The following is a 24191-nucleotide window of genomic DNA, read 5'->3' as shown; positions in this document are numbered from 1 at the left end:
GATCGTCGATCGCGTCACGAAACTGCTATACTACGTTATTTAATAAATGACTCGAGCGTACGCGGGCGTGACATCCTAACAGCGTTCCTCGAAGCACGCGGCCGGTTATCTCGTCTGGATGAATCATCGCTCATCGCGAGCCCACGAGTGTTAAATGGAAATGTATGGAAAATCTAGCGATTCGACGATCTATCGGCGAATGTATCGCCGAAAGTATCCGTTTTTTCACACGTCCGTTGACCGTTGTACGGCCGGTCACGTGCTCGGCTGCGCGACGAGACCGCGAGACGAGACCGCCAGACCGGAGTACCGGAGAAGAAGCGTATCGATTTTACCCGAGGCTCTCTCTCTCTCTCTTCCTCCCACGTAGCCGGACGGAAGAACCTCGCATCGCACCGCGTAGTCTATATTATACAGTGTCCGTCTTGGTCTGTATTCGTCCGTAATTCGTATATATCAACCGGTCCGTATTATATCGACACCGACAGATGAGAGAGCGTATGACGTGGCAAAAGAGTGCAACGCACTCGCATCTCGCATCCTGCACTTGAATCTACCTTTGCCCATCGCCACGTAGCACCTTTCATCTCTCGTTTTTTACGCTACTCGTACTCGGTTCATTAACGCTGCCCTTTTCTCTCTTTCTCGCGAATCGATGCTTGAATTTTATGTCGGTTTGCGTTTGCATTAATCATCTACCATAAAGCGCTTCGTGCACGTAGCGAATTTAACAAATCTTTCTGGCAGACGCGGCTGGTTGCGCGCGGCTGGCATAACGCCGATATATAACACGACCGTCGCGTCTGAATATGATTAGTTTTCCCCTATTCTGGATATACCGAGAATGTATTCTATTTTGTCTTTCTCTCTAAACGCGCTTTTATAATAATCTATTTGGAAATATTTCAAGGGAATACTATCGCCTCTCAACATACGTATAAATGTCACGTACTCGTATATGTACATATGTACGCATGTACGCACGAGTTCGCAGGCAGGTAGCTGCGACAGTTAATCTTAAAGCGAGTCTTTACGCTAGTATTAGTATATGTTTCCAAGAGACACGCTCTCCGCATCGTACGATTTCAAACGGCATTTGGAGAATCTAGCCGCTAGCCGGCCGACGGACCAATCGGCGCGTTGCTTTCGTTTTATGCCCATATATGGCAAGAGCTGTGACGCCGCACGGTGGGAGAAGCTGGATGGACGAGTCGATTGCACGACGAGGGGTATCACGGTAGATTGGCATGTATGTACATACATACGTTCATACGTACCGTATTACCGTATATACCGTATACCGTATGTCCCGAGACGCGATCGAATATCAATACGAAATGCGAATGCGACTGCGACAGCGACAGCGTGTCGAGCGAATACTCGATCGTTTCTCGCGTACCTAATCGCGAATCTCATGCTCGCCAGGATAAACGCAAAAGGGGATGCTTTAGATTCGGATAATATAGTCTAGGAAATGTCGAGAGTCGAGTCGGTAAAAATATCAGAGAGTCAGACGTGTCGGACGTTGCATACGTTGCATGTTGCATGCCGACCACACCTTTGGACGAGTCCACGCGACGTGACGTGCGCGGAGCGGAGCGGAGCGGCGCGCGCGATACCGGCTCACGGCTCACGCTTGTTCGGCCGGACGATCTCGCTCACAGCTTACAGCGTTCGCGGTGCTGCACGGTGTTCGTTCTCTTGCCCCTGGCATATTCGATCAGCACTCTCCTCCGATCCGAGATTCGATCGCTCATAAACACTGTTTTTAACAGCGTGCTAAGAAAGAGGTAAGTACCAGCTATTTCGGTAGCCGGTCACGTCGCATCGCTGCGTTACTTTTTCTTTAAACGGAAACCGTAGACGCGTTCTCGGGTGGGTGGGTGCCGCAACGTTGTTTAGTTTTAACGTGGAAAACGCAGAGAGTATCGCTTCGAATGCAACGAGCGCGTGGTCAAACTGGTGGTCGACGTGGTCAAATCGATTCGCTCTTTTCTTAGATCTTCCGCGCCGCGCTTCCTAGTTCGTGCCGGCTTTCTCGTCTACGAGTCGCAGGTCGCAGTCGCGTAACGTCGAAACACTCGACAGGTTGTCGATGTCAAGTGGTTATAGACGTGGGTACATATATAACGCCACAGGCAGCGAGGCAGGTGGTTGCGTCGCGGCAGGATGGCGATGGCAATGGCGATGCCTTATTAATAGCAACGACGACGCGCGGTAGCGTTCGTTACTAACCTACGACGCTCACGACAGATGTTCGCTCCTGCCTCTCGGCAACGTAAAATTTTATACGCATATTTGTACATATGTGCTTGATCGAATCGATCGATTCACCGCGAGATTGAAGCGCCGGAAGAGATCGCGGTAAGGATGACTCAGCCCAGTGAAATCGTCAAACGAATATTAGCAGACCGGACTGATTGACTCGCGCGCGCTCGATTTTACATATTCGATCGTGAGATCCGCAGAGTTTGACGATTAATTTAACGGATGCGTTCACACCGATAGGCGTAACGTGGAATCGCTCCGCGCTGCTCCGCGCTGCTCCGCGCTCGTCACCGACCGGCTCGTCGTCGCGCCGCGTTGCTCGTTGCGCCGGATGACGCGTGGCGAGGAGGTGAGGTGAAGTGAGGTAGTGACGTGGGGGGGGGGGGACGAGACAACGGGTCGAGTCGGGCGGGGCGGGGGGGGGGGAAGCTGCGGAAACCCCTCTGTGTCAGAGTACTTCCATATATGGTAAAGAAAGCTAGGATTGGTCGAGGGTGTCCCACCCTTGTTGGCCGAGTGTCGACTTGTCGAGCGGTGGGGCCGAGGAACAACGTACGTATCTGTTCATATAATACACCGCGAGCCGATCGTTGACTACACTCTGCGTTTGGTGCTGGATCGTTCGACGGTGCGGCAGTGTCGCTGCTTGAAACTTCTGTACATAACTTGAATTTTTTTACACGAAACGTAAGTCGAAGCGCAAGGTGTAGCCGATTAGCACGTTAATCGCAACGAAGAAACGGGAAGGGCTCGACGAGAAAGTGCGCGCGACGACAATACTGCCGGATATCGTACCAAGTGCAAACGACAAAAACGTGGTGAATGTGCGTTTCACGCGGGTGGTGCGCGTGGGCTTAAAGCGCTTCGAAAGTATTTCGATGTGAAGAGACGTTTATTCGTGGATTCGCGTGGTATAACGCGTAGGTCGCTGCACCGTCAAAAATGCGTCGTGAAAGAAAATCCAAGGATGTACGCGTGTTCGATGCAGCGATAGAAACCGGCTCTAAATTTCTAAACGTTCAAGTTTTGAAAAATGTCACGTTTGATCGAGACGACGCAGGTGGTTTGCCGTTCGTCTCGTCGGCGTCGGCTGCCGTGAAAGGGCGGAGTGGAGGGGCACGGTAGGGTGGGGCACAGGGCAGGGTGCGGTCCCGATGATTAACGATAACGTTGCTCTCGCATCTCGCCTCTCGCATCTGCTTGTTGCCTCGCCATGTCGATTTTGATTATGCTGTACACTTGTATGTACGTTCGATTCTTAAAGCCGGGCGTAATCGCGCTACGAGTTGCGGGCTCGGTTGCCGGTTGGGGTTACGATTAATGGTTGTAGGTTGTAGATTGACCGATCGGAGCAAAGCAGCTTGCCGGCTGATTAAACTCATGTAATATACGGTCTTTACGAAGCGTACTTACCTTTATTGGCGTCTCTCGACGCCACATCTTAAACGTGTTTCAAGAGCGAGTCGTACTACTCGTACTGACCACCGGCTTTCTTCGATATATATATACTTTTTCGTTAGCCTTTCAACGAAAACGAGTTTCTGGGTTTTTTTTTTTCTTTCTTTCTTTCTCGAAAAGCGATGCACGCCGAGATTGCACGTGCCGCATGCTTCTTCGACCGTCGGAAATATCTCTGAAGCGCGATAAAACGGGGCAAAGAGTATAACGTTATAGCCGTATTTTAATTTGACGTTCGTTATTTTATTGATTCGATGTAGGTATGACTGACGACTCGCGAGAAAAAAAAGAAAGGTATTCGCTTCCGTACGCTTGTAACGCTATACGTGTACGTTTTCCTTTGCAGATAACGCAAGAGAGCAAACATGTGCGACGAAGAAGTTGCCGCGCTCGTGGTCGACAATGGATCCGGTATGTGCAAGGCTGGCTTCGCCGGGGACGACGCTCCCCGCGCCGTCTTCCCCTCGATCGTCGGCAGGCCGCGGCACCAGGGTGTCATGGTTGGTATGGGACAGAAGGATTCTTACGTCGGTGACGAGGCCCAATCCAAGAGAGGTATCCTAACGCTCAAGTACCCGATCGAGCACGGTATCGTTACCAACTGGGACGACATGGAGAAGATCTGGCATCACACGTTCTATAACGAGCTGCGAGTAGCACCGGAGGAACATCCGGTTCTTCTCACCGAGGCACCCTTGAATCCCAAGGCTAATCGCGAAAAGATGACACAGATCATGTTCGAGACGTTCAACACTCCCGCCATGTACGTGGCGATCCAGGCCGTCCTGTCGCTGTACGCTTCTGGCCGTACCACCGGTATCGTGTTGGACTCGGGCGATGGCGTCTCCCATACCGTACCGATCTACGAGGGATACGCTCTGCCGCACGCTATCCTCCGCTTGGATCTGGCCGGCCGCGACTTGACCGATTATCTCATGAAGATCCTCACCGAGAGAGGATATTCCTTCACGACCACGGCCGAACGAGAAATTGTTCGCGACATCAAGGAGAAACTTTGCTACGTTGCGCTGGACTTTGAGCAGGAAATGGCCACAGCAGCCTCTTCCTCCAGTTTGGAGAAGAGCTACGAGCTTCCCGACGGTCAAGTCATCACCATAGGTAACGAACGATTCCGTTGCCCCGAGGCTCTCTTCCAACCCTCGTTCCTAGGAATGGAAGCTTGCGGCATTCACGAGACCACGTACAACTCGATCATGAAGTGCGACGTCGACATCCGCAAGGACCTGTACGCCAACACCGTTTTGTCTGGCGGTACCACCATGTACCCCGGCATAGCCGATAGGATGCAAAAGGAGATCACTGCCTTAGCTCCGTCTACCATGAAGATTAAGATTATCGCCCCACCCGAGAGGAAGTACTCCGTATGGATCGGTGGATCGATTCTCGCCTCGCTCTCCACTTTCCAACAGATGTGGATCTCGAAGCAGGAGTACGACGAGTCCGGACCCTCCATCGTCCACAGGAAGTGCTTCTAAATGCGTTCTCGATCGCAATATTATCATTCCCCGATCCCTGAGACTTTGAGAAATGAGAGAGAGAGAGACAGAGAGAGAGAGAAAGAGAGAGGCTTTTGTCTCGTTTCGCAGGCGGACGTAACATCAACTTCCGCGACGATTGTCCTTTGGTTTCTCCGGGGCCAAAGGTAGCTTCTTTCAATTCGGATGTACGTGTTTAAGATACGCGAGTGAGGTAAACGCGTCCGATTAAACGAGAGGAGAGAGAGTGAGTGAGAGAGGGGGGGGAGGGAGGGAGAGGAGCTTACGATGTATCTCGCCCTTCTCCCGCGATTGTTCCTCGGTCTCGGCGGCAACCCAATATAAATCGACGGCTCGTTCTTGCTCGTTTAAACGCGATCATTTTCCATCGTTTTTCATCGATTCGATATAACGATCTTAAACATTGTGCCCCGATTCCCAAATACCTTTTTCTACCTTGTCTTATATCGAGTCCTTTGTATAATATATTTCAACAACTTTGTGTCTAGCAAGTCGGTAGCACGTAGCTAAACATTCCTCGCGAGACACATCCTTCTCTCGATGCGAGAGCAGAACGCTTCTTTTCCGTTAGACTCGTCACTCCCCCGTAAACGTCGTACGCGTAAACCTCGATTGCCACTTTTCTTCAAGAATTCGAGCAAGAAACGGTTACGCGGATAACTCCGAGGTTTTTGTTTCGCGGGAAAGATCGTCGGTTACTCTTCCCGCGGACAGAGACGACGGACACACGATGGCAATCAACGTCGATGCATTCCGATCAATGTGTGATGTTTTTAAGAGATGCTTGCGTCAAAGCTCAACATACGTTGTACGTCATTCCGCGCAGAGAGACAAGCCTCCGACTTCTTACCTGTTTTCTATTATAATTTGCCTATCGTTGAGGGAAAAAATATGGCTTTTGTCTTCTTTCTTTTTCTTTTTTCTTTTTTTTTTACACGATGGGGTAAACCGCTGATCCGGAAAGGTCTTACCAACGTTCGCTCAAACAAACGGAAAAAAGGCACCACGGTTTCGACCCCGTAAGCGTAGCCAAAGTATTATAATTTATTCCCATTGTATTGCGCAAGACATTCACACACACGTACACATCTTAAAGACTACTTTAGACTTATGGGATTATAAAATAAAAGTCTGAAAAACACATGTGATTGTGATTTGTGTCTCTTTTGAATTTTTCCCCGTTCGTCCTCACTCTCTTAGACATTTCGACCCTTTGAAACTAGTATATATATTGACTGCTAATTATATAAACTCCCGTATCCTCGTATTATCTTTTCCTCGTTCAATATGTTGCTCTTTGCACATTTTTCATATTGATATACACGCGCGCACACACATATACATATATATGCATGTATACATTCTTGTGATGGTGTAATGCAAATTGAAATTTTATTCTCTCTTCCTCTGAACTGTCGGAAGACCGTGGTATTGTATGTATACTTGGAATTATCGAAGCTCACTATCAGTTTGCTTAGAAAAAGTTCTTTTTCCCTTTTTTGATCGCTTATAACTCGAAAGTTATCTGAACATTGATATTTTTGCTAAAGAAAGATCACAAATTGGGGAGATTGAGACACCTTATAACAAATTATATTAAGCGAGCCTGTAAAGAACCTTGCCTGTTTATATAAATTTGAAATTCCGAGTTTCAGAATTATTTAATAAAAAACGGAAAGAGACAAAAGTGTAAAAAGTTATATATACATATAGATATAATAGATTAAGTGAAAGACTGTAGCTTACAGTTTCACGGAAAAGAAACGAGGGAATAATGAAAAACTAAAAATAATGGAATAAAATAATCGCGAGTCGAGATCTAACAATAAGCTTGTTCCATCATCAGGTGCAGCATGGTTTTTTCGTCTCTTGAAAGTAGTGAAAATTTAAATTGGAATATGATTATTCAATTATATCAACGATTATCGATCATTTAAGCGAAAATACAGGCGTGTCACGATCGGTCAATTTAGCAACGTCGTTCGTTAACGACGTGTCTTTTATTCTGCCATCGGATATTTCGATGATTGGTGCTCCGTGCTTGCTCCGCAACGAAAACTCGATGATGAAAATTTTCAACTGAACTCAGTTGAAAGTTTGAAAGGGAGAAAATTCTCTTGTTAAGCGCATACTATACGCACATACATATATATTTATTATTTATTTGATTGATTTGGGGAATGAAGCATGTGGGTGCCGCATGTCAGCATTTTCGTGTCAAGCCCGGCCTACTCGCAGTTCGCGAAACGCAAGATACACGCACACATGTCAATATAACCTCTATACACAGAGAGGTTAGATTGACATGTGACTGTGCGTGTCTTGCGTTTCGCGAACTGCGAATTATGTAGACCGGGTTCACCGGGCTTTACAGTCGCGTCATCGTCGTCATCGTCAACGCAAAAGTATGAAACGTTCAATCGGTGATTATCCTTTTTTTCCGTTTGTCCGTGCGATTCGCATTCGCACGTGTGACTGTGAGAGAGAGGAGACGAGACGAGAGGCGACGCGACGCGAGTGACGCGACGCAACACCCTCTAAAATCGCAATCAGATACGTTCTGCGAGTTTAGAGTTTAGAGCTGGCTCGACTCGAGAGAGATGCCCGAACAGAACGTTGGCGATCAGTATCCAACATGGGTAAGGATTAAGGAAAAGTCGGGCTTGAATCGTCTCCGTGCTCCGTTTCGCGATTGACAGCTCGCCAATTTATCGACCATAACCTCAGTTAACCTAACGTAAGTAAACAGTGGATTTGATGGTTCGTTCAAAGGGATCTCATCTCCATCGTAGGTCGGGCTCGTGTACGTCTTCAATCTCATCGTTGGAACAGGCGCTTTGACTTTACCCGCTGTATTCAGTCGAGCAGGATGGGCACTTGGATTAAGCGTTATTTTAGTGTTAGCGTTTATCAGGTACATACGCAGGAGCAACTTTTTCCATCGTTTACATCCAAAGTTGTTTCGTCTCACGCCTCTGAATTTCTTCTTTCGTATAGTTTCATCACGGTTACATTTGTCATAGAAGCAATGGCATCTGCCAATGCTATTGTTACGTGGAGGCATATCCAGCATCGAAAACGAGTAAGTGTTTTCCTTCTTTTACTTGCTAGCTTTCTATAAAAGACAGTCGTTTGACGAGCGTTCTACAGAGACAATTTTAGAAAGATGCAGGTAAAGGTAATGGCAAGGTAACGATAGCTAAAGACACATTTGATTGGCAATATGTGCATGGCGCAGCATCACCTTGTAATACTGCAAATTGAAATACTTTTCAGGTCTTACGGACAGTAGGTGAATCTGGTCCTTCCAATTCAGATTCGGAGGACACTCCGTTGGTAGCTTCTCTCTCGACTAGTCCAGATCGTTTGGATATGACTTGTAGATATTATGTGATTCGGGATAAAATAGAGATGGGCCAGATGGCATCCATTTTTTTCAATAGATTTGGCACTACCCTATTCTACTTGTGTTTCGCCATATATCTGTATGGAGATTTAAGCATTTACGGTGCAGCGGTCGCAAAGTCAATAGCCGATGTCGCCTGCACTTATTTGCCAAAAAATCTTACGTGCAACGACACTATACCAGATACTGAGCTTTGCTGGGAAGGTCCTGCGTTTAATCGACTGGATGCATATAGAATATTCCTGGTACGTCTCTGGTTTGTAGAAAAATTTCACTGCTTTTAATATTCACACACGCACATATTTTGGCACTTTCAATTTTGCGAGAGTAAAGCGTCAAAGTGACTATTAGTGATATTGATTGTTGCGCTGTTTCTATTTTCAGACCATGTTTGTATTATTATTGGGCCCGTTTGTATTTTTCAACGTCCAAAAGACCAAGTATCTTCAACTACTGACTTCTGTAATGCGATGGCTCGCATTCACTATAATGATCGTGTACGCTTTAAAAAATCTCTTTGTGCACGGCGCTCGTGGCGATCCACCTGTCGCGAGTTTAGCCGGTAAGCTATAAGATTGACTAATGAATACATCGTTTATTTACATGATTGCTAAATACACTGCTAAAAAAATTTAGGGCATCACCTTTTGTCAGTAAATTATTGCCTATTTTTTTAACTGTAATTACTCAGCGAATAATTAACGTAAAAAAAGTTTAAGAAAAAGGTTTTACAGGGCAAACTCTCTACTATAAAGTGCTTTTATTCAATTTTCATTCAGGTTAATACTCAAAAGTATATAATCACAGTTTAAAAATTGGCAAAAATTTACTGACAAAAAGTGATCCGGGTGATCCCTTAATTCTTTTGAGCAATGTAGATTAATGCCATTAGATTATAATAAATTACAATTGCGAATAAGTCAAGTAATACTGTTAATCTCCATTTTAGGGATTCCCAGTCTTTTCGGTGCTGGCGTTTACTCCTTCATGTGTCATCATTCATTACCGGCTTTGGTAGCGCCAATAGCGAACAAGTCTAAACTAAATCGATTTCTAGCTCTCGATTACACCCTAATCGCTCTCTTTTATTTATTATTGGCTCTAACTGGCATCTTTGCCTTTGAGCGTTTGGATGATCTTTATACCTTGGATTTCGGACCACGCGGTTTGGGTGATTGTTCCAAGAGTGACAATATTTTTATGCTCCTTATGGAATATTTCCTAGCACTTTTCCCAGTATTTACTCTGAGTACCAGTTTTCCCATTATAGCGATTACCCTCCGAAATAATTTGCAATCACTTTTTTTAAAAGAGGATACATTTTACACTTTATGTCTTCAGAAACTCGTCTTCCCCATCTTGGCAGTAGTACCGCCGTACCTGATCGCGATGACTACCAAAGATCTATCGATATTAGTTGGTATCACAGGCTCGTACGCTGGAGCAGGAATACAGTATTTAATACCTACGTTCCTGGTTTATTACGCCAGGAAAAAGACCAACAAGGTCATCGGCCTCGGGGTTATTAATAAATTCGCAAGTCCCTTCTCGGGCAGGTGTTGGTTAACTTTCGTTGTGGTATGGGCTATTACTTGTATGATTTTAGTGTCGGTCAATTTCATACAAGTGCATTTGCAATCTTGGATCAGTCAATAACAAAATGAAAATTATATATTTATATCGTAATCGAAAGAGATTTTGATTTTTGTACTGTAGGCTCTATCAGAGACAAAATATGCAGGATGTTTATGAAAGGCGACACTATGTATCTTCATTGATACGTTACAAAACTTATCAACAGCAAAACGATGTATGGATCAGTGAATGGACCGCAGAATCACGCAGAATTATTAAAGCAGCAATTGGTCGATCGATATTATCGATTGTATCGGGGTATTGAACCCCGCACGCGAACCGAATAACGACGACTAAATAAGCACGGGATGAGAGCGATGATGCTGTACTGTAACGTGACTGATTCGTGAGCCTGTGGAATCTTCCCCAACATGAGATACCGATAAGTGTAAGGTGTAAGGTGATCGTTATTTGTGGCAGGATACACTCATACGTACGTGTGACAAACCGACAATACTTCGGTAAAAGTCAAATATCGAATAAGTTTAATATTGGGGATATAGCAATGTAGAGATCTGTAGAAAAAAAATGTTTATCTTTATACGTACATATATTTTACTTTTGTAGAGTCGTCCCGGGAGTCGCCGGGACAGATATGCGTGATTTCTTTATCGTATGGAGATTCTATACTAACGAACTGCGTCTTTATATTTAAACTTTTTTTTTTATACGTTAGGGTAATCCCTCATGTTTGTGTATTTATAATAAAATAATGTGTGGTAGCGACGATAGCAAAGGTATGATATTACGATGTTTTTTTTTTTTTAAGATTATATTTTTGTACAAGATACGTATGAAACTGCCAAAAAGGTATTTGCAGCATGTCCGCCACATCTGTGTACCTGTGCAAGTGTAGTGTACAATGAAGAATATTGCGGGTGTTATATGTATATATTCCAAAAGCAATTAAAACGGATAATAATAAATAGTTGATTATACAAGTCTCTCTATCGATTTATTCGCACCAATACGCACACACACACGCACACGCGCGCGCATTTCTACATTCTTACATTTATTTGAAATCGAGATCTGCGTAGCACAGACCTTAACACAGATATATTTCTCTTCAAGATTTCAACGATACCAGATAGCACGATTAAAGCGCGATAAAAGCTATTTTCGACAAAATTTAATGTCCCTGATCGAGTAAATTAGCGTGGAATACATTACATTGCCCTTGTTACATAGGCACAGTATCTGTAAAATCTTGAATATTATGAAGCAATGTTATTTTTACGTATATCTGTGTGACAACGGATTACAGTAATATTATTAAAATAAACAAAGGATGAATCTCGATACTCTTATTCATTTAGAATTGCTCGGTGAAGTTGTAATTGTGCACTTGGTAAAAAATTACATGTTTGATCAATTTTCAGTAATAAAAACAAAAATTTGGCGCGTTGCAATCACTGTAAAAGAAAATTTAAAAAAGTTGTACTGTTCTTGCTGTTTTTTACGTATGTGGAATTACCTCATACGCGTACGAGAATGTGTCGTATGTGTACGAACGTAAGTGAACACTTTGGAGTGAGAATACATGTTATTGATTTATACCCTGCACGATTCGGGTACATATTTACAATAAATAGCATTTTCGTGCACTTGTACGATTTGATTTCTCTTTTTGCTTTCTAGCGGATTTCTCTTTTTGCTTTCGAGCTCCCTACTAGATTGCAAGCTGGTAGGTATCGCAGTGAGATTAGATGACACACATCTCCCTACTCCAACACTGGGTACATTCGAACATTAGCTTGTACTATTATAATTATCCTTTTCTTTCATTCGTCAGTCTTTAACATTGCGAATACTCCAGATGTTTATCTGTTGATATACAACGTTGTCAAAGTCTCGTAAATTTACTTTTTAACTGACAGTGAACTTGATTTGAAATTAGATTTTGAGATATGTCTTCGTGTCTCGGCATTAGCTTAAATCACGAGATAACAATGTGTAACGTATAACATAGGTAATTAACACGAGCGATATATTCTTGTCTCACTTTTTCTTTTTGGTCAATTGAAAAAGTGCTCGAATAGCTTATACAAGAACAAAGATGCATATCACGTATCGTCGCATGTGTAACAACCGAATTTAATCGCATGTAGATCTCAGAGAGCATAATGACTAGACTCGATACATTTTGTAAATGTTAATTTTTGCAGGAAATCCTTCATAGACTGTTGATCAGAGTTTATTGTGAAAAAATCCGTGTAAAGAGATCAAAGACTTATTTAATCTAACAATTCGACGAAACGAGTTAATTCGTATGTCAAGTAATACTGATGAGCTCTCTCTCTCTCTTTTTCTCTCCCCTCCCTTCTTTCTACAAATTAGACTAGGTTACTCGTAATTATTTAAATAAGGACAGTGTGTATCCTCGTGACCCACGCACTCTATTACCGGATCGTGCGCGCTGTCCCACATTCCTGGACCACATTGTCGGCATAGTCCGGCCAATGTGCAAGGTAAGCGCACAAGCTGACGGAAATGATGAAGCAGGCCACGTGCCTTTCGAAGTATAACGTTTCCGTCCATGTACATGGCCAATGAACTGAAATGCAACAACATTTCGTCCGTTCGGAGATCTTGGGCGATTACGTCGTCCGCGTAAACGCACATTATAGCGAGGCAAAGAAATAAGTGGAAATGATCTGTTAAGTAATTGACCCAGCAGGCTTCCCACATGAGTAACGCTGTCTCGGTCGGAAATTCTCTTTTCAAGCATCTGCAACAAGAGAAAAGTAAGCTATATATATATATATAAAGCTATATGAAGTCTACAAGTGTAGTTTCTGCTGTTACGCATATATTGTATGTGTGTGCACACACAGTTGTACGACTACGTACAAGAGTATCCACCGATGACAAAATAAAAGTTCCAAGGCATCCGCGTGATTTTGAAGATGCGCATAAAAATCTGGTACCATAATTCTTACTAATTCTCGAAGATAACAGAGATTTCTGTCCATATCTGTATCGGTCGGAGTGCACACGGCTACCGATCTTTGCATCAAACCCGCGAAACACCAGAAGGCCTCGATTTCAGAGTTGAGTTCGGCTAGTAATGGAGCTAGGAGATCGGACATTCCTTGAGTGTAACCCAAGCGGCAATTGTATACCGCGTAGTTGAGTAAAATGTTCCTGCGTGAAAAAACGGGAGAAAAGGAGAAAATGACAATAAGTAATGACACACGTGATACGATCCACGCAATATTGTAAATTCGGGGATAGGGGAAGAGAGAGGCACTCTGGAGCAACTCGTCTCGATACTCACTTCATTACTTCGACGTTGGGATTACCCTCACCGGCGTAATACGGGTTAGCTCTATCCGTGCGGACAACATCTTTCTCCACTATGCACACCACGTTTCGCCAGAAATGCTCGGCTTGCTCCGGATTCATACTCAGTCTGCGCTTCTGTATCTCCTCGTACTCTTGCCGCCTAATGGCGTCGATCTGCTCTCTATCGTCGTACGTGCTTTGATAAGAATAACAGTGCAATAGGAAGGGCCAAACGATCTTTCGTAGTGCCGGTTCCAAACCCCCGAAAAATATTCCCTTACGAAGAGCAAGGTCATCCTCCACCTGGCCCCGTTCATTCAACAAATCTTTCCAAGCTAACGACGTGATCATCGGCACTTGACCTTCCTCGGGATGCAACTCGTCCCGGCTTACTTCCGGCCGGCATACCATAAAATGCCTGCGCAACGTACAACATATACGCGTCACGGTTGTATCGCAACGCGACGTAAATATCACGACATAAATCGTTATGCGACAGAGAAAGCGAAAATGCGCGATGCAATTTTTTGTATTTTATGCAATTTATCCAGATCTAATTATGCCTGACCTGTACGGCAGAGTCTCCTCCGTATCCGTGCTTAAACGCGGATAAAGCAATTGATGCCATTGATGTAGAGTGGCGGCTAGCCGATCTAAGCCGCCGTGATGGAAATGCAAGATCTTGTACTGGCTCTCTCTGCTCGCCACGACCAGCTGACCGCAGGTGCAAGCAGGATCGGCGAAAAACAGCCTCAAGGATCGCATCTCGCTGAGATCCACCGAGAATCTTCTACATCGATGCGCTCTACGTAGCGTCACTGGTGACGCGGTCGCGCTCTCGGGAAAGACAAGATTGTGCTGTAGCGCTAAGAGCTCCGGAGACCTCATCCACGATGGCATTTCTTCCGCTACAATACAAATAACAACGTCATTGCCTAGTATCATTAATCATACGCGAATATGGGTCGGCTGATGGCCGAGTTATATTCAAAAATCGTTTCTACGTACTGTCGGTAGGTACCGAGATTGACAAGCTACACGTCGACGTTAACGACAAGCTGCGACTCTTGACGCTCGTATCGTCGCGAAGCGAGAAGCGTGGCTCCTCGTCGATGCTCCTGGCGTCGTTGTTAAAGTCCCGCTCCTTCTCATTGCTCGAACCTACTGACGCCGGATTCGGACGTTTCTCGGCCTCGATCTCGGTCTCGGTCTCGGTCTCGACAGTCTTGGCATTTTCATCGTCGTGACCAATCGTGCCTGGGTCTCGACGGCGTAGAAAATTATAGCCGTAACGGTAGCCGGAACCGGAGCAGACGCGTTCACAGTCTCCGCAGTCGACGGGCTCCTTCGCCTCCAAGCACACATCTAGTTTTCCATTTCCGTTATCGTTCTCGCCGTCGTTTTCATTTTCATTCTCGTTCTCATTTTCATTCTCCAGCTCGTGTCTCACGTCCGAAACGTTGAGGGAATCGCCGCAGCGTGTCTTGTCGGAGATTCGGGAACGCGGAGAGATTGGATCGTCGTCACGATGCGCGGTAGCGTTCCTGGCACTCAGATTCTCCAACGCGGTGGGATGCTTGCGCAATGTGCTGTTGGGTATCCAACTTAGGTGCAAAGTCGGCAAATTCGAATTTTTGTTCAGCTTGCAAGTTATAGTCATATATCCAGGATGATGCACCACGTCGGCGTGCTGTCTCATTAACGTAGGAGGGTGCACGCAGACGTTGTTTTTGCAGAACAATGCCTCACCGTCCTGATAAATGACGCGACGGTTGTCTTGGCCGCATTCGCCAAGAATGTAGCTGCTCGCTTTTCTCAAAATGTTTGGGAGAGGCATCGTCGTTGTCGACGTCGTCGAGAGATTACTGACAATTACTCCGTTACGCCGTTAGTTTTTGCTGTAAAAAAAAAAGAGACACGTGAGCAAGAAAAACGCTCTCAGTTGATGAATTTTGTATTCTGAAAAACCCAAGTGTTGGTTAAAATTTAGTAAAATTTAGTTATTTACACTTACTCGCGAGATTCGACTCTTTTGCCTCTGCTAGAGTTCCAGACAGTCCGGAGTCCGGTCCGGCCGGGCTATCCTCGTTCACGAGATTCTGAAATCGCGGGCCATATCGACGTTGCAATCGAACGGAGCCACGCGGCGATGAACGTAGGACGGAGGGTGAGCATAATCGAATAAAAAGCACCGGATCTCTCGGATGGACTCGCCTCAGAGAGTCCACGATGAACCGACTTGTAGTCTCCTTTCTGCTCCTTCCGCCTTCCGCGTAGCGATACACGCGTGCTTATACTTACGCACGCGACGGCGTTATCGCCTCGATTAGCCTCATTACATACGGGGGAACGTCGACAATGCGTATTTGCATCGTGGTAACGTGCGCATCCCGTTGCCGAGTTCTGAATTCTATTCTACGATAACGTAGCCGTGTACTTCGGCCCCGAATCGTAAGACTTTGCCATTCTTCACCGAAGGGGATGGGTATTCTCGAAAACTCCCGATATCTCGATCGAATTAGTACCGCTGAAACATTTTCTCGTGCTGCATAAGTAAAATTGAGATCATCCGCACCAGCAATCAACGTCTCTGCTTCTAAATCGCTGATGTTCAAGCGTCACTGCTTAGTGCGCGAGCGCCGTCGCCGTCGCCGTCGCCGTCGGCGCCGCTTGGCTTGGCCGCTACCGCGCAAGTACGTCGATGTCGATGAAATCCGCTAAAATCTGCAGACGCAGATTTACTTGCTTCTCTACAAGTTTTCCATTTCGGCTTGATCTTCCAACATGCATACACATCTGATTATACGACGATGGGAACAAAGAGCTTAGCTCAGCAACGGATGTATACGAGAAACGCGGGGGGGTATCCTCCTTATCCTAGATCAATACTTGTGTTTGATCGTGGAACCTACCGCCCCTCCTACTACTCGACCCGCTGACATTTCGCTACATTTCTCTCTCATAAGCCTCATAGGCCATTTTTATCGATTCTTCACCGTTTTCATAATTAATACCGTAACGCACAAAACTGTGCACATCACACGTGTTTCGCGTTTATTCATCTTTGATCGAGATAACTTTTCTCCCATATACATATAACTTCTTTCTCTCTCTCTCTCTTTTTTTAATTCAAAGCTAATCTATCAAGTCACATCAATTGTAGAATTATAACGAATCTCAATCATTTTATTTCATTAATTCAGAAAATTTTTTAATTACGTAAATTTTATTGGTTTGATGTATTTATAATGTAATTTTTCAAGTAATGTAAATGCACGATATAGTTTTGTGTCAACACTTGTTCGAAAGAGAGAAAGAAAGAGAGGGAACGGGAGGGAGGGGGGGGGGGAGGAGAAAGAGAGAAAATATATACCAAACGTATCATGGAAAAACAACCACCCGTGATCCATCGTTTCCATGCTGTATGCTGCAACGCCTACAACGATTGGCAAAATTAGCAAAGTTCATAGTTAAAGAGTATCTTGTGATCGTTGCTAAGAACCAGTCCTGACTTAGGTCCGCGTTTAAGATACGATATCGTAGAATATGCTGAAAAATGAAAGTCCTCTTGCAGATAACCGTTTATCAGCAAATGCCCTACGATAGCTTCCGCGGTTTCTCTCGCAAAGTTTGGCACGGGCACGTTAGATACTCGTAACGACGAGGCGCCTTTACCGTACCAAGCGTCTATGAGCTTCAATGCGGTTAATCGTACTTGGTTTTGCACGGCTTTAGTCATAATTTGATACACGTGTCTGCAATATCGCACTATGTCCATCTGCTTTCTAACGTTAGGTTTTCTACAATGATCACACATCTCGGCGCAGTCGTCTTCTTTCCAATTTTCTTCAAAGTGCGTCGCTATTAAACTCCGTCTACAGGACGTTTGATCCAAGCAATACGCCACTACCTTGTACAAGTTCTGCAGCCCGACTTTATCTTGAAATACCATGGTACTCAATTTAAATACGTCCGCTAATCTATAGAGCACGAGACACACCGACTTCTTGCCATCTCTTCCCGCTCGACCACTTTCTTGATAAAAATTCTCCATCGACTTTGAAACGCAATGATGAATCACGAATCGCACGTCCGGCTTGTCGATGCCCAATCCGAAAGCGATAGTGGCGACTACCGCTTGATACTTGCCCGACATCCATTTCGAATAGACTTCTGACCGGTAGTCGGCTTCGAGCATCGCGTGGTAGCATCCGACTTTGATACCTCTGTCTCTCAAATCGGTCGTCAATTGTTCCGCATCTTTAATCGTAGTCGTGTAAATTATACCTGACTTGCCGCTAAATCGATTCTTCAACAGATTCTCTATCATCGCGAGGCACGCCTCTTTGTCCGCCGGTTTGCGACGAACCTCGTAATATAGATTGGGCCTATTGAACGAGGCTCGTAAAACTAGACAACCACTGATGTCCAGCATTTTCTGCACGTCTACAATGATCTTAGCCGGAGCCGTCGCGGTGAGACCTAGAATCGGTATTCCTGGGAACATGGATTTTAGTACTCCCAAAAACTTGTAGTCGGGCCTGAAATCGTGACCCCACTGACTGCAACAATGTACCTCGTCGATCGCAAACCGTTCTAGATGCCCCAATTCGTATGCTTTTTGCAGCTTGCTCATGAAGCGATTGGACTTGGCCATGTATTCCGGCGTCACGTAAATCAGTTTGAGAGGGGAGCTTTTATCCACCAGGGCCGTCATAATCGTCTTGACGCTCTCCTTATCAGCCTTTGCGCACAGCATGTTGGCCTTTATATCGAGTTTACGCAATCCGTGCAGCTGATCCTCCATCAAAGATATCAATGGTGAAACAACCACTGTTACACCTTTACTGATCACAGCCGGCAATTGGTAACATAAACTCTTACCACCGCCCGTAGGCATGATCAATATAACATCTTCCTTGGACATGATCGCGTTCATAGTCGGTAACTGCAACTCTCGTAGTTTCTCTATCTCGAATACGTCCTTTAACGCTTTCGCGAGCCTTGCGGACCAAGCAAAGTCTTCATTGCCCCAATTTCTCTTAGACAGAGAAAAACTTTTCTTTAAAAGAGCATCGTCCCGCAACTTGTCTTTGCGTTGCGTCAACAACTTTTTACGATCTTGCAACTTCTGCAGCTCGTTCTCAACTTGTTGTAGCTCGTAATCAATGGCAGCTATCTCGTCGTCCTCCGTAGCTGAAATTTTTCCGACAAGTTCTTAGTACTCGTAATTCTCATTGACAAAAAATTAAGCTAAATAAACGACTCTATACTCTATTTTGCTGAAACTACCGCTAGAAAGTGGCAGTACTTATCCTGCCTGCCGATCCAGGCGAGTCGCGAGTCTCGAGATTGAATTAAATTAATTAACAACGTTTTTCCATACTCGTGACCGCAATGAGTTTAGTACGTTCTTCTCTTGCAAATTGCAAAAGTAAAGAATGGAGAATGAAATTTTACAATTGTTACAATATCTACGATATATTATATAGAACCAACCTTGACATTCATTCTCGCATTCCTCGTCGTCCAGCGTAATAATCATGTCTCTTGTCGTGTCGCTATTAGACATTTCGATCGATTATATCTCCTCCCGTTGAATATCGAGAATTACGAAATATAATGAATCGTGAAGGCACAACTGTATTTGTGAACATGAAACGATTATTATTAAGTATAGCTTGGCTATGATAGGTGTATATGATGTATCGTATGTATGTATACATATTTTTACGTTACACGTGTGTGAGATCCTAACCTACAAACCTAACTACGCGATCATTGGCCTGCACCGGTCTCGTGCGGCGTGCCCGTTTGTATGTAGTACCTACCCTCCAACTGTAAACTGATAACAGTGATAACTACCGCAACACGCATCCGATGATACCTTGGTTGGTGGGATAGTATTTAGCGCATAGGTGCTGGCTGTTATCAGCTGTACTACATACATATGTATACGTATCGACCGATCGACAACAAGGCGGCTGCTAGGTAGTGAGTATGGGGAATGATCAGCTGTTTTTTATCAGCTCCATCGCGCACGACTCTCTCTATTCTTCCACGATATATCTTGTCAGGACTGGTTAGTTGTTATACATAGATATGTCAGCAGGCAAGTAGAAAATAGCAATTAGCGAGGGGCGAGAAGCTTTGTATGCACAAAATAAATGAAACACAGAGTTTTTTCTTATTTTTGCTTTTGTCATCATGTTTCGTCAAGTTGCACTACGTGTGTGCCCAACATGGCTCGAGAATAAACTCACGTCTATGTATTTCAGGGGTACGTTTTATACATTTGTCCGTTCGCAATATATCGTTATTATCTTGTTATATCGCGCTATCATTCATAGCTCTCTCTATCTATCGCTGTGTCATTCTCGCCACCAGTGGTTACTCCAGCCTTACATCGCCGCGTTATACATCGTTGATTTCTTTAATTTATCTATCTCTACCACTTATTTCTCATTCTACATCTTAATCATTAATATTAATATTTTCACACTTACTAGAGCACGTTGTAGAATGTAGATAAATCACGCTTGCCGTTCAAAAGAATCGCGCGTATAATTGATATATACTAATACTACTTACATATTTAAGTTACACTTTGTACTTTTCTTTAAACGTTTCAGCAAAGAGCGTTTCTTTCAACGGCAGATCGCACAGTCTAAGCGCAACGGTGGATCATTCCAACATGAAAGTACAAATATTACCAGCGCTTCAAGACAATTATATGTACTTGGTACGTATGCTGCTGTTTATCTTAAAACGTTCCTACGATCATCCAACCAGCCTGAATAATGTCGAGAAATGTATATACACAATTCTTTATACATCACCTCCTGTATCTTACGCAGGCAAGATGTATAACTCTAAAAAATGTTTGAAAAATACCTTTCTCTTACTTCCTCCTTTAATATTGTTATAATTTTTGTTTGGAACTTTGTGTAAGATTATCGATGAAGCAACGAAGGAGGCTGCCGTCGTAGATCCTGTCGATCCAGAAGCCGTAATTACAGCCGTTCGACAAAATGATGTCAAACTGACAAAGGTTTTAACTACTCATCATCATTGGGATCATGCTGGAGGAAATGCTAAACTATCGAAAAGCTTCGCTGATCTCGCGATATATGGCGGGGATGATAGAATAGAAGCCATTAATTGTAAAATTACGCACAACGATACGTTCAACATTGGCAATCTGTCGGTCAAGTGTCTCGCGACACCTTGCCATACGCGTGGGCACGTTTGTTACTACATTACGGGAGAAGGAGAAGGAGAAGGAGAAGGAGAACATCCACCATCCGTGTTCACAGGTAAAGCTAAAGAGAGTATGACAAAGAGAAAATACTCAAATAGCAAGTATACTAAATATAATAAACAGATGTTTAACCCATTTAAAAGGAGATACGCTCTTCGCTGGAGGCTGTGGGAGATTTTTCGAGGGTACCGCAAATCAAATGTATAAGGCACTCGTCGAAATTCTAGGCTCTTTACCTGAAGAGACGGTAGGTAGGTTACTCGAGCCAAATTACAATGGGCCAACGTGGTTCTCAAACGTTTATACCTTGCAGAAGGTGTATTGCGGACACGAATATACAGCCAACAACCTCAAGTTCGGCTTACACGTGGAACCCGAGAATCTGGCAATTCGACAAAAATTAGATTTGGTCCATACTCAACGTGCTAATAATCTTCCAACAGTGCCTAGCACTATTAAAGACGAAAAGCTGACAAATCCGTTTATGAGAGTGCACGAATCGTCCGTCATGAAACACGCGCAACAAAATGATCCCGTTCAGACAATGTCGTACCTAAGACGCGAAAAGGACAACTTTAAAGCTTGATTCTCGACAAAACGTCTTCCTTTTTATATTTATCAAGTATTTACATTGCTGATATCGATATGAATTTAAAATGTAAAACATACAGAAGGTGGCTAAATGAATATCGAACGTCTGTCACGCTCGCACGTATGATATAATATAACGCATCCTATAATTATATCCTTAAATAAAAAAAAATATATACCCATAGACTTTTTGCTTATTCTTTTCTCATTAAAATTTGTCGCTTATTCAATTTTCTGAATTCCAATTAGAATTTTACTTCTCTTATGTTCACGATACTGTACAACCCTATCACTGCGTCAAAATTTCCAAGTTATCTCAACTTCTTGGTCTCACATTGTCTATTTGTATCAATCGATATACGTATTTACTGGTACATTCGCGATAGACGTACTCGCGAATCGAGAGGAGATACGCGAGGCTACCTATAAACGGCCATAAAAGTGGTTCCTCTAATTTTACTATCGTGCCAGCCTTACAAAGCTCTGATCACAAGAAGGATAAATCCTTCGTAATCTATATCCATTACAGCTAAATATTACGTTATATTTAGTGACATTTGACATGGCGCATCTTCAGTCTTCTTATTATATATTTGCATCTCGGCAACATATTTCTCCTTGGATCTCTCATACATGTCGTAATATACCTGAAACGCGATACAAGGTATCAACAATGTACTTGACAATAGCGGAAAGTGAGAATGCAAAATATATATCAAAGTCAATATCAGTCAAGTACATAACGTTAAATTTTACTTTTTTATCCTCAGAGCTGAGAGACTTCCAAGTGGTTGCGAGTTGCCTAGTAAGTTCTTGTTTACTAGGCTCCGGTTCTCCAGCTAAACGTTCCATCACACGAGGTCTTTGCTCTTGACAAAATTGAAAGAAAGGATTAGCGGGTCTCTTCGGTGCGTTTGGATCAGCTTTCGTGCCCTTTCTCTTCGTTCCTTTTCTGGGTTTCTCCTCTTTAGCATTGTGAGAGGTACCTTTCCCTCCTTTCTCTGACTTTGGAGTCGTTTGAAACACACTGTTCTCTTCGAGCACACCCATCGGAGCTTCCCGCCAACGATCTCCATGTCGATCCAATCGATCGATCAAGAATCTACGATCAATAACACAGACGATGAAAACATGCGGATTCTTTGACCATTGAACAAACTAATCTAACTTAACCTGCCTGCGAAACTAACTTTTTCTCTTTCCTTGTTCGTCGAAGGAGCTTCCTTACTTTCTGGATTCTGTAGACCAATCTTTCATTTTCCTATCGTTTAAAGAATACTATGTAGTTTGAAGAAAAAAGTAAATAAAAACCGTCGATAATGACTTCGTTCCAGAAGGGAGAGACTTAACCTGTTGTAAGACTTCGCATCTCTCCAACAGTAATTGGTATTTTCTCTTGTAAATATCAAGCTCTTCTGGCTCCACATCATATTCGGACTCATCGGACATCGTAAATATGAAATAATTTACAACGAAACACGCGCGTAAGAGAAACGAAGAGAGAAAAACCAGTTATAGTTAACTACAAACACTTTACACCGTAATATAAACACCACATAATTGGGTGCATGGTGCATGCAGAGATGCAGAGCGGAAAATAACCATTTCAAGGCGCTCCTGCCATGGTGCAATAAAGGAAAGGTGTGCTGGCTGGCCATGTTGATATATCAGCCAATCAGCGTTTTGCCTGAGACAAAGTCCCTAGATATTAGAGAACTCACATTGAAGGAAACCATCTGATTGGCTAACTAAATCACGTGGTTTAACGCCATATTGTTTCTTACTACTACAAAATATAGCTGCACTGCACCGTAGCGCCGTACGCCGCCGCGCCGTAGGAACTCTAGCGAGAGCGGCCGAAGGCGCCTGAAGCCCGAACGTGATTCGGCCGGATTCGGGGGCTCCCGGCAGTCCCGGCTCGACTCGTCGCGCGGCGCGCGCGCAAGTAATTTGAAGTAATACGTTAGTCGTTGAACGTCGGTACGAGTGGCGGGTCGCGGCGAGACGTTGTCGCTCGTGTAATTTTTCTTTCTCGTGTTCTCGCGAACGAAAAGAAATCCTCCGGTTACAGAGTGTGTGTGTGTGTGTGTGTGTGTGTGTGTGTGTGTGGTGTGTGTGTTGCAAGCTGAATATGTACGCCGAATATTCTGTATTCTGTTTCTTCTTGTGTCGACTGATGGATGGATGGATGGATGGATGGATGGCCGAAATGAACGCCCGTACGTATCACCCTCCTGCTTCCTCCTGGCTGTGATTTGACGGGTCTTCTGCAATGTGCCGTGATCGGTAAGTGAATTGTGCATGAGAGACAAATGATTCGAAGCGCGATACATCTGAATCTTTAATAGATCGTTGTCTCGCGTGTCGCAGTGAGACGATAACCTTGGAATTCGTGTCGTGTGTCTCTTGCCTCCGTTTCGATTTCTACTTCGAATGAGTGGCTGCGTTCTGCCGATACTCCGCTAGCCTAGCAATCGTGAGCAGTCGCTCGTTTCCTCTCCTTTGACCCAATGGATTAAAAGGAGAGGAAACGAGCGATTGCTCACGATTGCTAGGCTAGCGGAGTATCGTCAGAACGCAGCCAGTGAATCGCGTGGAAAGACGCTTCTTGTCGCGATCGTGAACGACGCGTGCGGGACAAGTTCTTGCCTCGAAATTCCTGTTATACTTAATAAATCGAAAGTTGATTGAGTGCATTTCCTGTGTTTAAGTATTATAAATTTTGAAGAAAAAGTAAGATCGTATAATAAAAATGAATACGTGCATA

At 44.2% G+C, this 24191-nt stretch overlaps 6 protein-coding genes across 14 annotated transcripts; 3 read left to right on the top strand and 3 right to left on the bottom strand.

The window, feature by feature from the left end:
• Positions 1-1621: 1621 nt before the first annotated feature.
• Positions 1622-6384, top strand: LOC139816693 (actin related protein 1). Of its 2 annotated transcripts, none has more exons than XM_071784355.1 (2): positions 1622-1790; positions 4073-6384. In XM_071784355.1, exon 2 carries the CDS (start codon positions 4092-4094, stop codon positions 5220-5222), a length of 1131 nt encoding a protein of 376 aa, XP_071640456.1. In that variant the 5' UTR covers positions 1622-1790; positions 4073-4091; the 3' UTR covers positions 5223-6384. The 2 variants fall into 2 exon arrangements, with proteins under 2 accessions (XP_071640456.1, XP_071640457.1); XM_071784356.1 differs by lacking the exon at positions 1622-1790 and adding an exon at positions 2796-2955.
• A 1164-nt stretch (positions 6385-7548) lies between these two features.
• Positions 7549-11228, top strand: LOC139816691 (transmembrane protein 104 homolog). Of its 4 annotated transcripts, XM_071784354.1 has the most exons (8): positions 7549-7882; positions 8036-8157; positions 8241-8325; positions 8520-8894; positions 9034-9211; positions 9599-9820; positions 9991-10227; positions 10366-11228. In XM_071784354.1, exons 1-7 carry the CDS (start codon positions 7844-7846, stop codon positions 10176-10178), a joined length of 1209 nt encoding a protein of 402 aa, XP_071640455.1. In that variant the 5' UTR covers positions 7549-7843; the 3' UTR covers positions 10179-10227; positions 10366-11228. The 4 variants fall into 4 exon arrangements, with proteins under 4 accessions (XP_071640455.1, XP_071640454.1, XP_071640452.1 ...); XM_071784353.1 differs by having other exon boundaries at positions 9991-11228; XM_071784352.1 differs by having other exon boundaries at positions 7550-7882; positions 9599-10227.
• Tbc1d16 (TBC1 domain family member 16) lies at positions 11214-16519 on the bottom strand. The gene is made up of 6 exons (XM_071784349.1): positions 15587-16519; positions 14581-15470; positions 14141-14480; positions 13565-13990; positions 13138-13431; positions 11214-13015 (listed from the first exon to the last, which is right to left on the bottom strand). Exons 2-6 carry the CDS (start codon positions 15407-15409, stop codon positions 12631-12633), a joined length of 2274 nt encoding a protein of 757 aa, XP_071640450.1. The 5' UTR covers positions 15410-15470; positions 15587-16519; the 3' UTR covers positions 11214-12630.
• Positions 15840-19213, bottom strand: LOC139816690 (ATP-dependent DNA helicase Q1). Its single transcript, XM_071784350.1, has 2 exons — positions 19072-19213; positions 15840-18768 (listed from the first exon to the last, which is right to left on the bottom strand). Exons 1-2 carry the CDS (start codon positions 19142-19144, stop codon positions 17027-17029), a joined length of 1815 nt encoding a protein of 604 aa, XP_071640451.1. The 5' UTR covers positions 19145-19213; the 3' UTR covers positions 15840-17026.
• A 211-nt stretch (positions 19214-19424) lies between these two features.
• Positions 19425-21610, top strand: LOC139816694 (hydroxyacylglutathione hydrolase, mitochondrial-like). 5 transcript variants are annotated; one of them, XM_071784361.1, is made up of 5 exons: positions 19425-19566; positions 20205-20314; positions 20525-20888; positions 20977-21080; positions 21147-21610. In XM_071784361.1, the coding sequence occupies exons 2-5, from the start codon at positions 20267-20269 to the stop codon at positions 21417-21419; spliced, it is 789 nt and encodes a 262-aa protein (XP_071640462.1). In that variant the 5' UTR covers positions 19425-19566; positions 20205-20266; the 3' UTR covers positions 21420-21610. The 5 variants fall into 5 exon arrangements, with proteins under 5 accessions (XP_071640462.1, XP_071640463.1, XP_071640458.1 ...); XM_071784362.1 differs by having other exon boundaries at positions 19513-19654; positions 20977-21084; positions 21147-21386; XM_071784357.1 differs by having other exon boundaries at positions 19517-19654.
• On the bottom strand, positions 21420-22999 carry LOC139816695 (uncharacterized). Its single transcript, XM_071784363.1, has 4 exons — positions 22775-22999; positions 22615-22685; positions 22181-22526; positions 21420-22071 (listed from the first exon to the last, which is right to left on the bottom strand). The coding sequence occupies exons 1-4, from the start codon at positions 22871-22873 to the stop codon at positions 21961-21963; spliced, it is 627 nt and encodes a 208-aa protein (XP_071640464.1). The 5' UTR covers positions 22874-22999; the 3' UTR covers positions 21420-21960.
• Positions 23000-24191: the final 1192 nt, after the last annotated feature.

Source organism: Temnothorax longispinosus, chromosome 7, assembly GCF_030848805.1.
Source record: "Temnothorax longispinosus isolate EJ_2023e chromosome 7, Tlon_JGU_v1, whole genome shotgun sequence".
Taxonomy (NCBI): domain Eukaryota; kingdom Metazoa; phylum Arthropoda; class Insecta; order Hymenoptera; family Formicidae; genus Temnothorax; species Temnothorax longispinosus.
The sequence above is the reverse complement of the archived record's forward strand: the minus strand, read 5'-3'. Positions and strand labels throughout refer to the sequence as shown.

What these genes read in the sequence shown, in the direction of transcription:
- LOC139816693 (XM_071784355.1), top strand. Translation starts at nt 4,092, where the DNA reads ATGTGCGACGAAGAAGTTGCCGCGCTCGTGGTCGACAATGGATCCGGT.
- LOC139816691 (XM_071784351.1), top strand. Translation starts at nt 7,844, where the DNA reads ATGCCCGAACAGAACGTTGGCGATCAGTATCCAACATGG. An exon ending in TTAGTGTTAGCGTTTATCAG is followed by an intron (nt 8,158 to 8,240) that starts GTACATACGCAG and finishes TCTTTCGTATAG; the next exon opens with TTTCATCACGGTTACATTTG. An exon ending in ATATCCAGCATCGAAAACGA is followed by an intron (nt 8,326 to 8,519) that starts GTAAGTGTTTTC and finishes AATACTTTTCAG; the next exon opens with GTCTTACGGACAGTAGGTGA.
- Tbc1d16 (XM_071784349.1), bottom strand. Translation starts at nt 15,409, where the DNA reads ATGCCTCTCCCAAACATTTTGAGAAAAGCGAGCAGCTACATTCTTGGC. An exon ending in CCCAACGTCGAAGTAATGAA is followed by an intron (nt 13,432 to 13,564) that starts GTGAGTATCGAG and finishes TTTTTCACGCAG; the next exon opens with GAACATTTTACTCAACTACG. An exon ending in TGTCATCGGTGGATACTCTT is followed by an intron (nt 13,016 to 13,137) that starts GTACGTAGTCGT and finishes CTCTTGTTGCAG; the next exon opens with ATGCTTGAAAAGAGAATTTC.
- LOC139816690 (XM_071784350.1), bottom strand. Translation starts at nt 19,144, where the DNA reads ATGTCTAATAGCGACACGACAAGAGACATGATTATTACGCTGGACGAC. An exon ending in ATGCGAGAATGAATGTCAAG is followed by an intron (nt 18,769 to 19,071) that starts GTTGGTTCTATA and finishes GAAAAATTTCAG; the next exon opens with CTACGGAGGACGACGAGATA.
- LOC139816694 (XM_071784357.1), top strand. Translation starts at nt 19,573, where the DNA reads ATGGGGAATGATCAGCTGTTTTTTATCAGCTCCATCGCGCACGACTCT. An exon ending in AAGACAATTATATGTACTTG is followed by an intron (nt 20,315 to 20,524) that starts GTACGTATGCTG and finishes ACTTTGTGTAAG; the next exon opens with ATTATCGATGAAGCAACGAA. An exon ending in GCTCTTTACCTGAAGAGACG is followed by an intron (nt 21,081 to 21,146) that starts GTAGGTAGGTTA and finishes TATACCTTGCAG; the next exon opens with AAGGTGTATTGCGGACACGA.
- LOC139816695 (XM_071784363.1), bottom strand. Translation starts at nt 22,873, where the DNA reads ATGTCCGATGAGTCCGAATATGATGTGGAGCCAGAAGAGCTTGATATT. An exon ending in GATGCGAAGTCTTACAACAG is followed by an intron (nt 22,686 to 22,774) that starts GTTAAGTCTCTC and finishes TTTAAACGATAG; the next exon opens with GAAAATGAAAGATTGGTCTA. An exon ending in CGAACAAGGAAAGAGAAAAA is followed by an intron (nt 22,527 to 22,614) that starts GTTAGTTTCGCA and finishes TATTGATCGTAG; the next exon opens with ATTCTTGATCGATCGATTGG.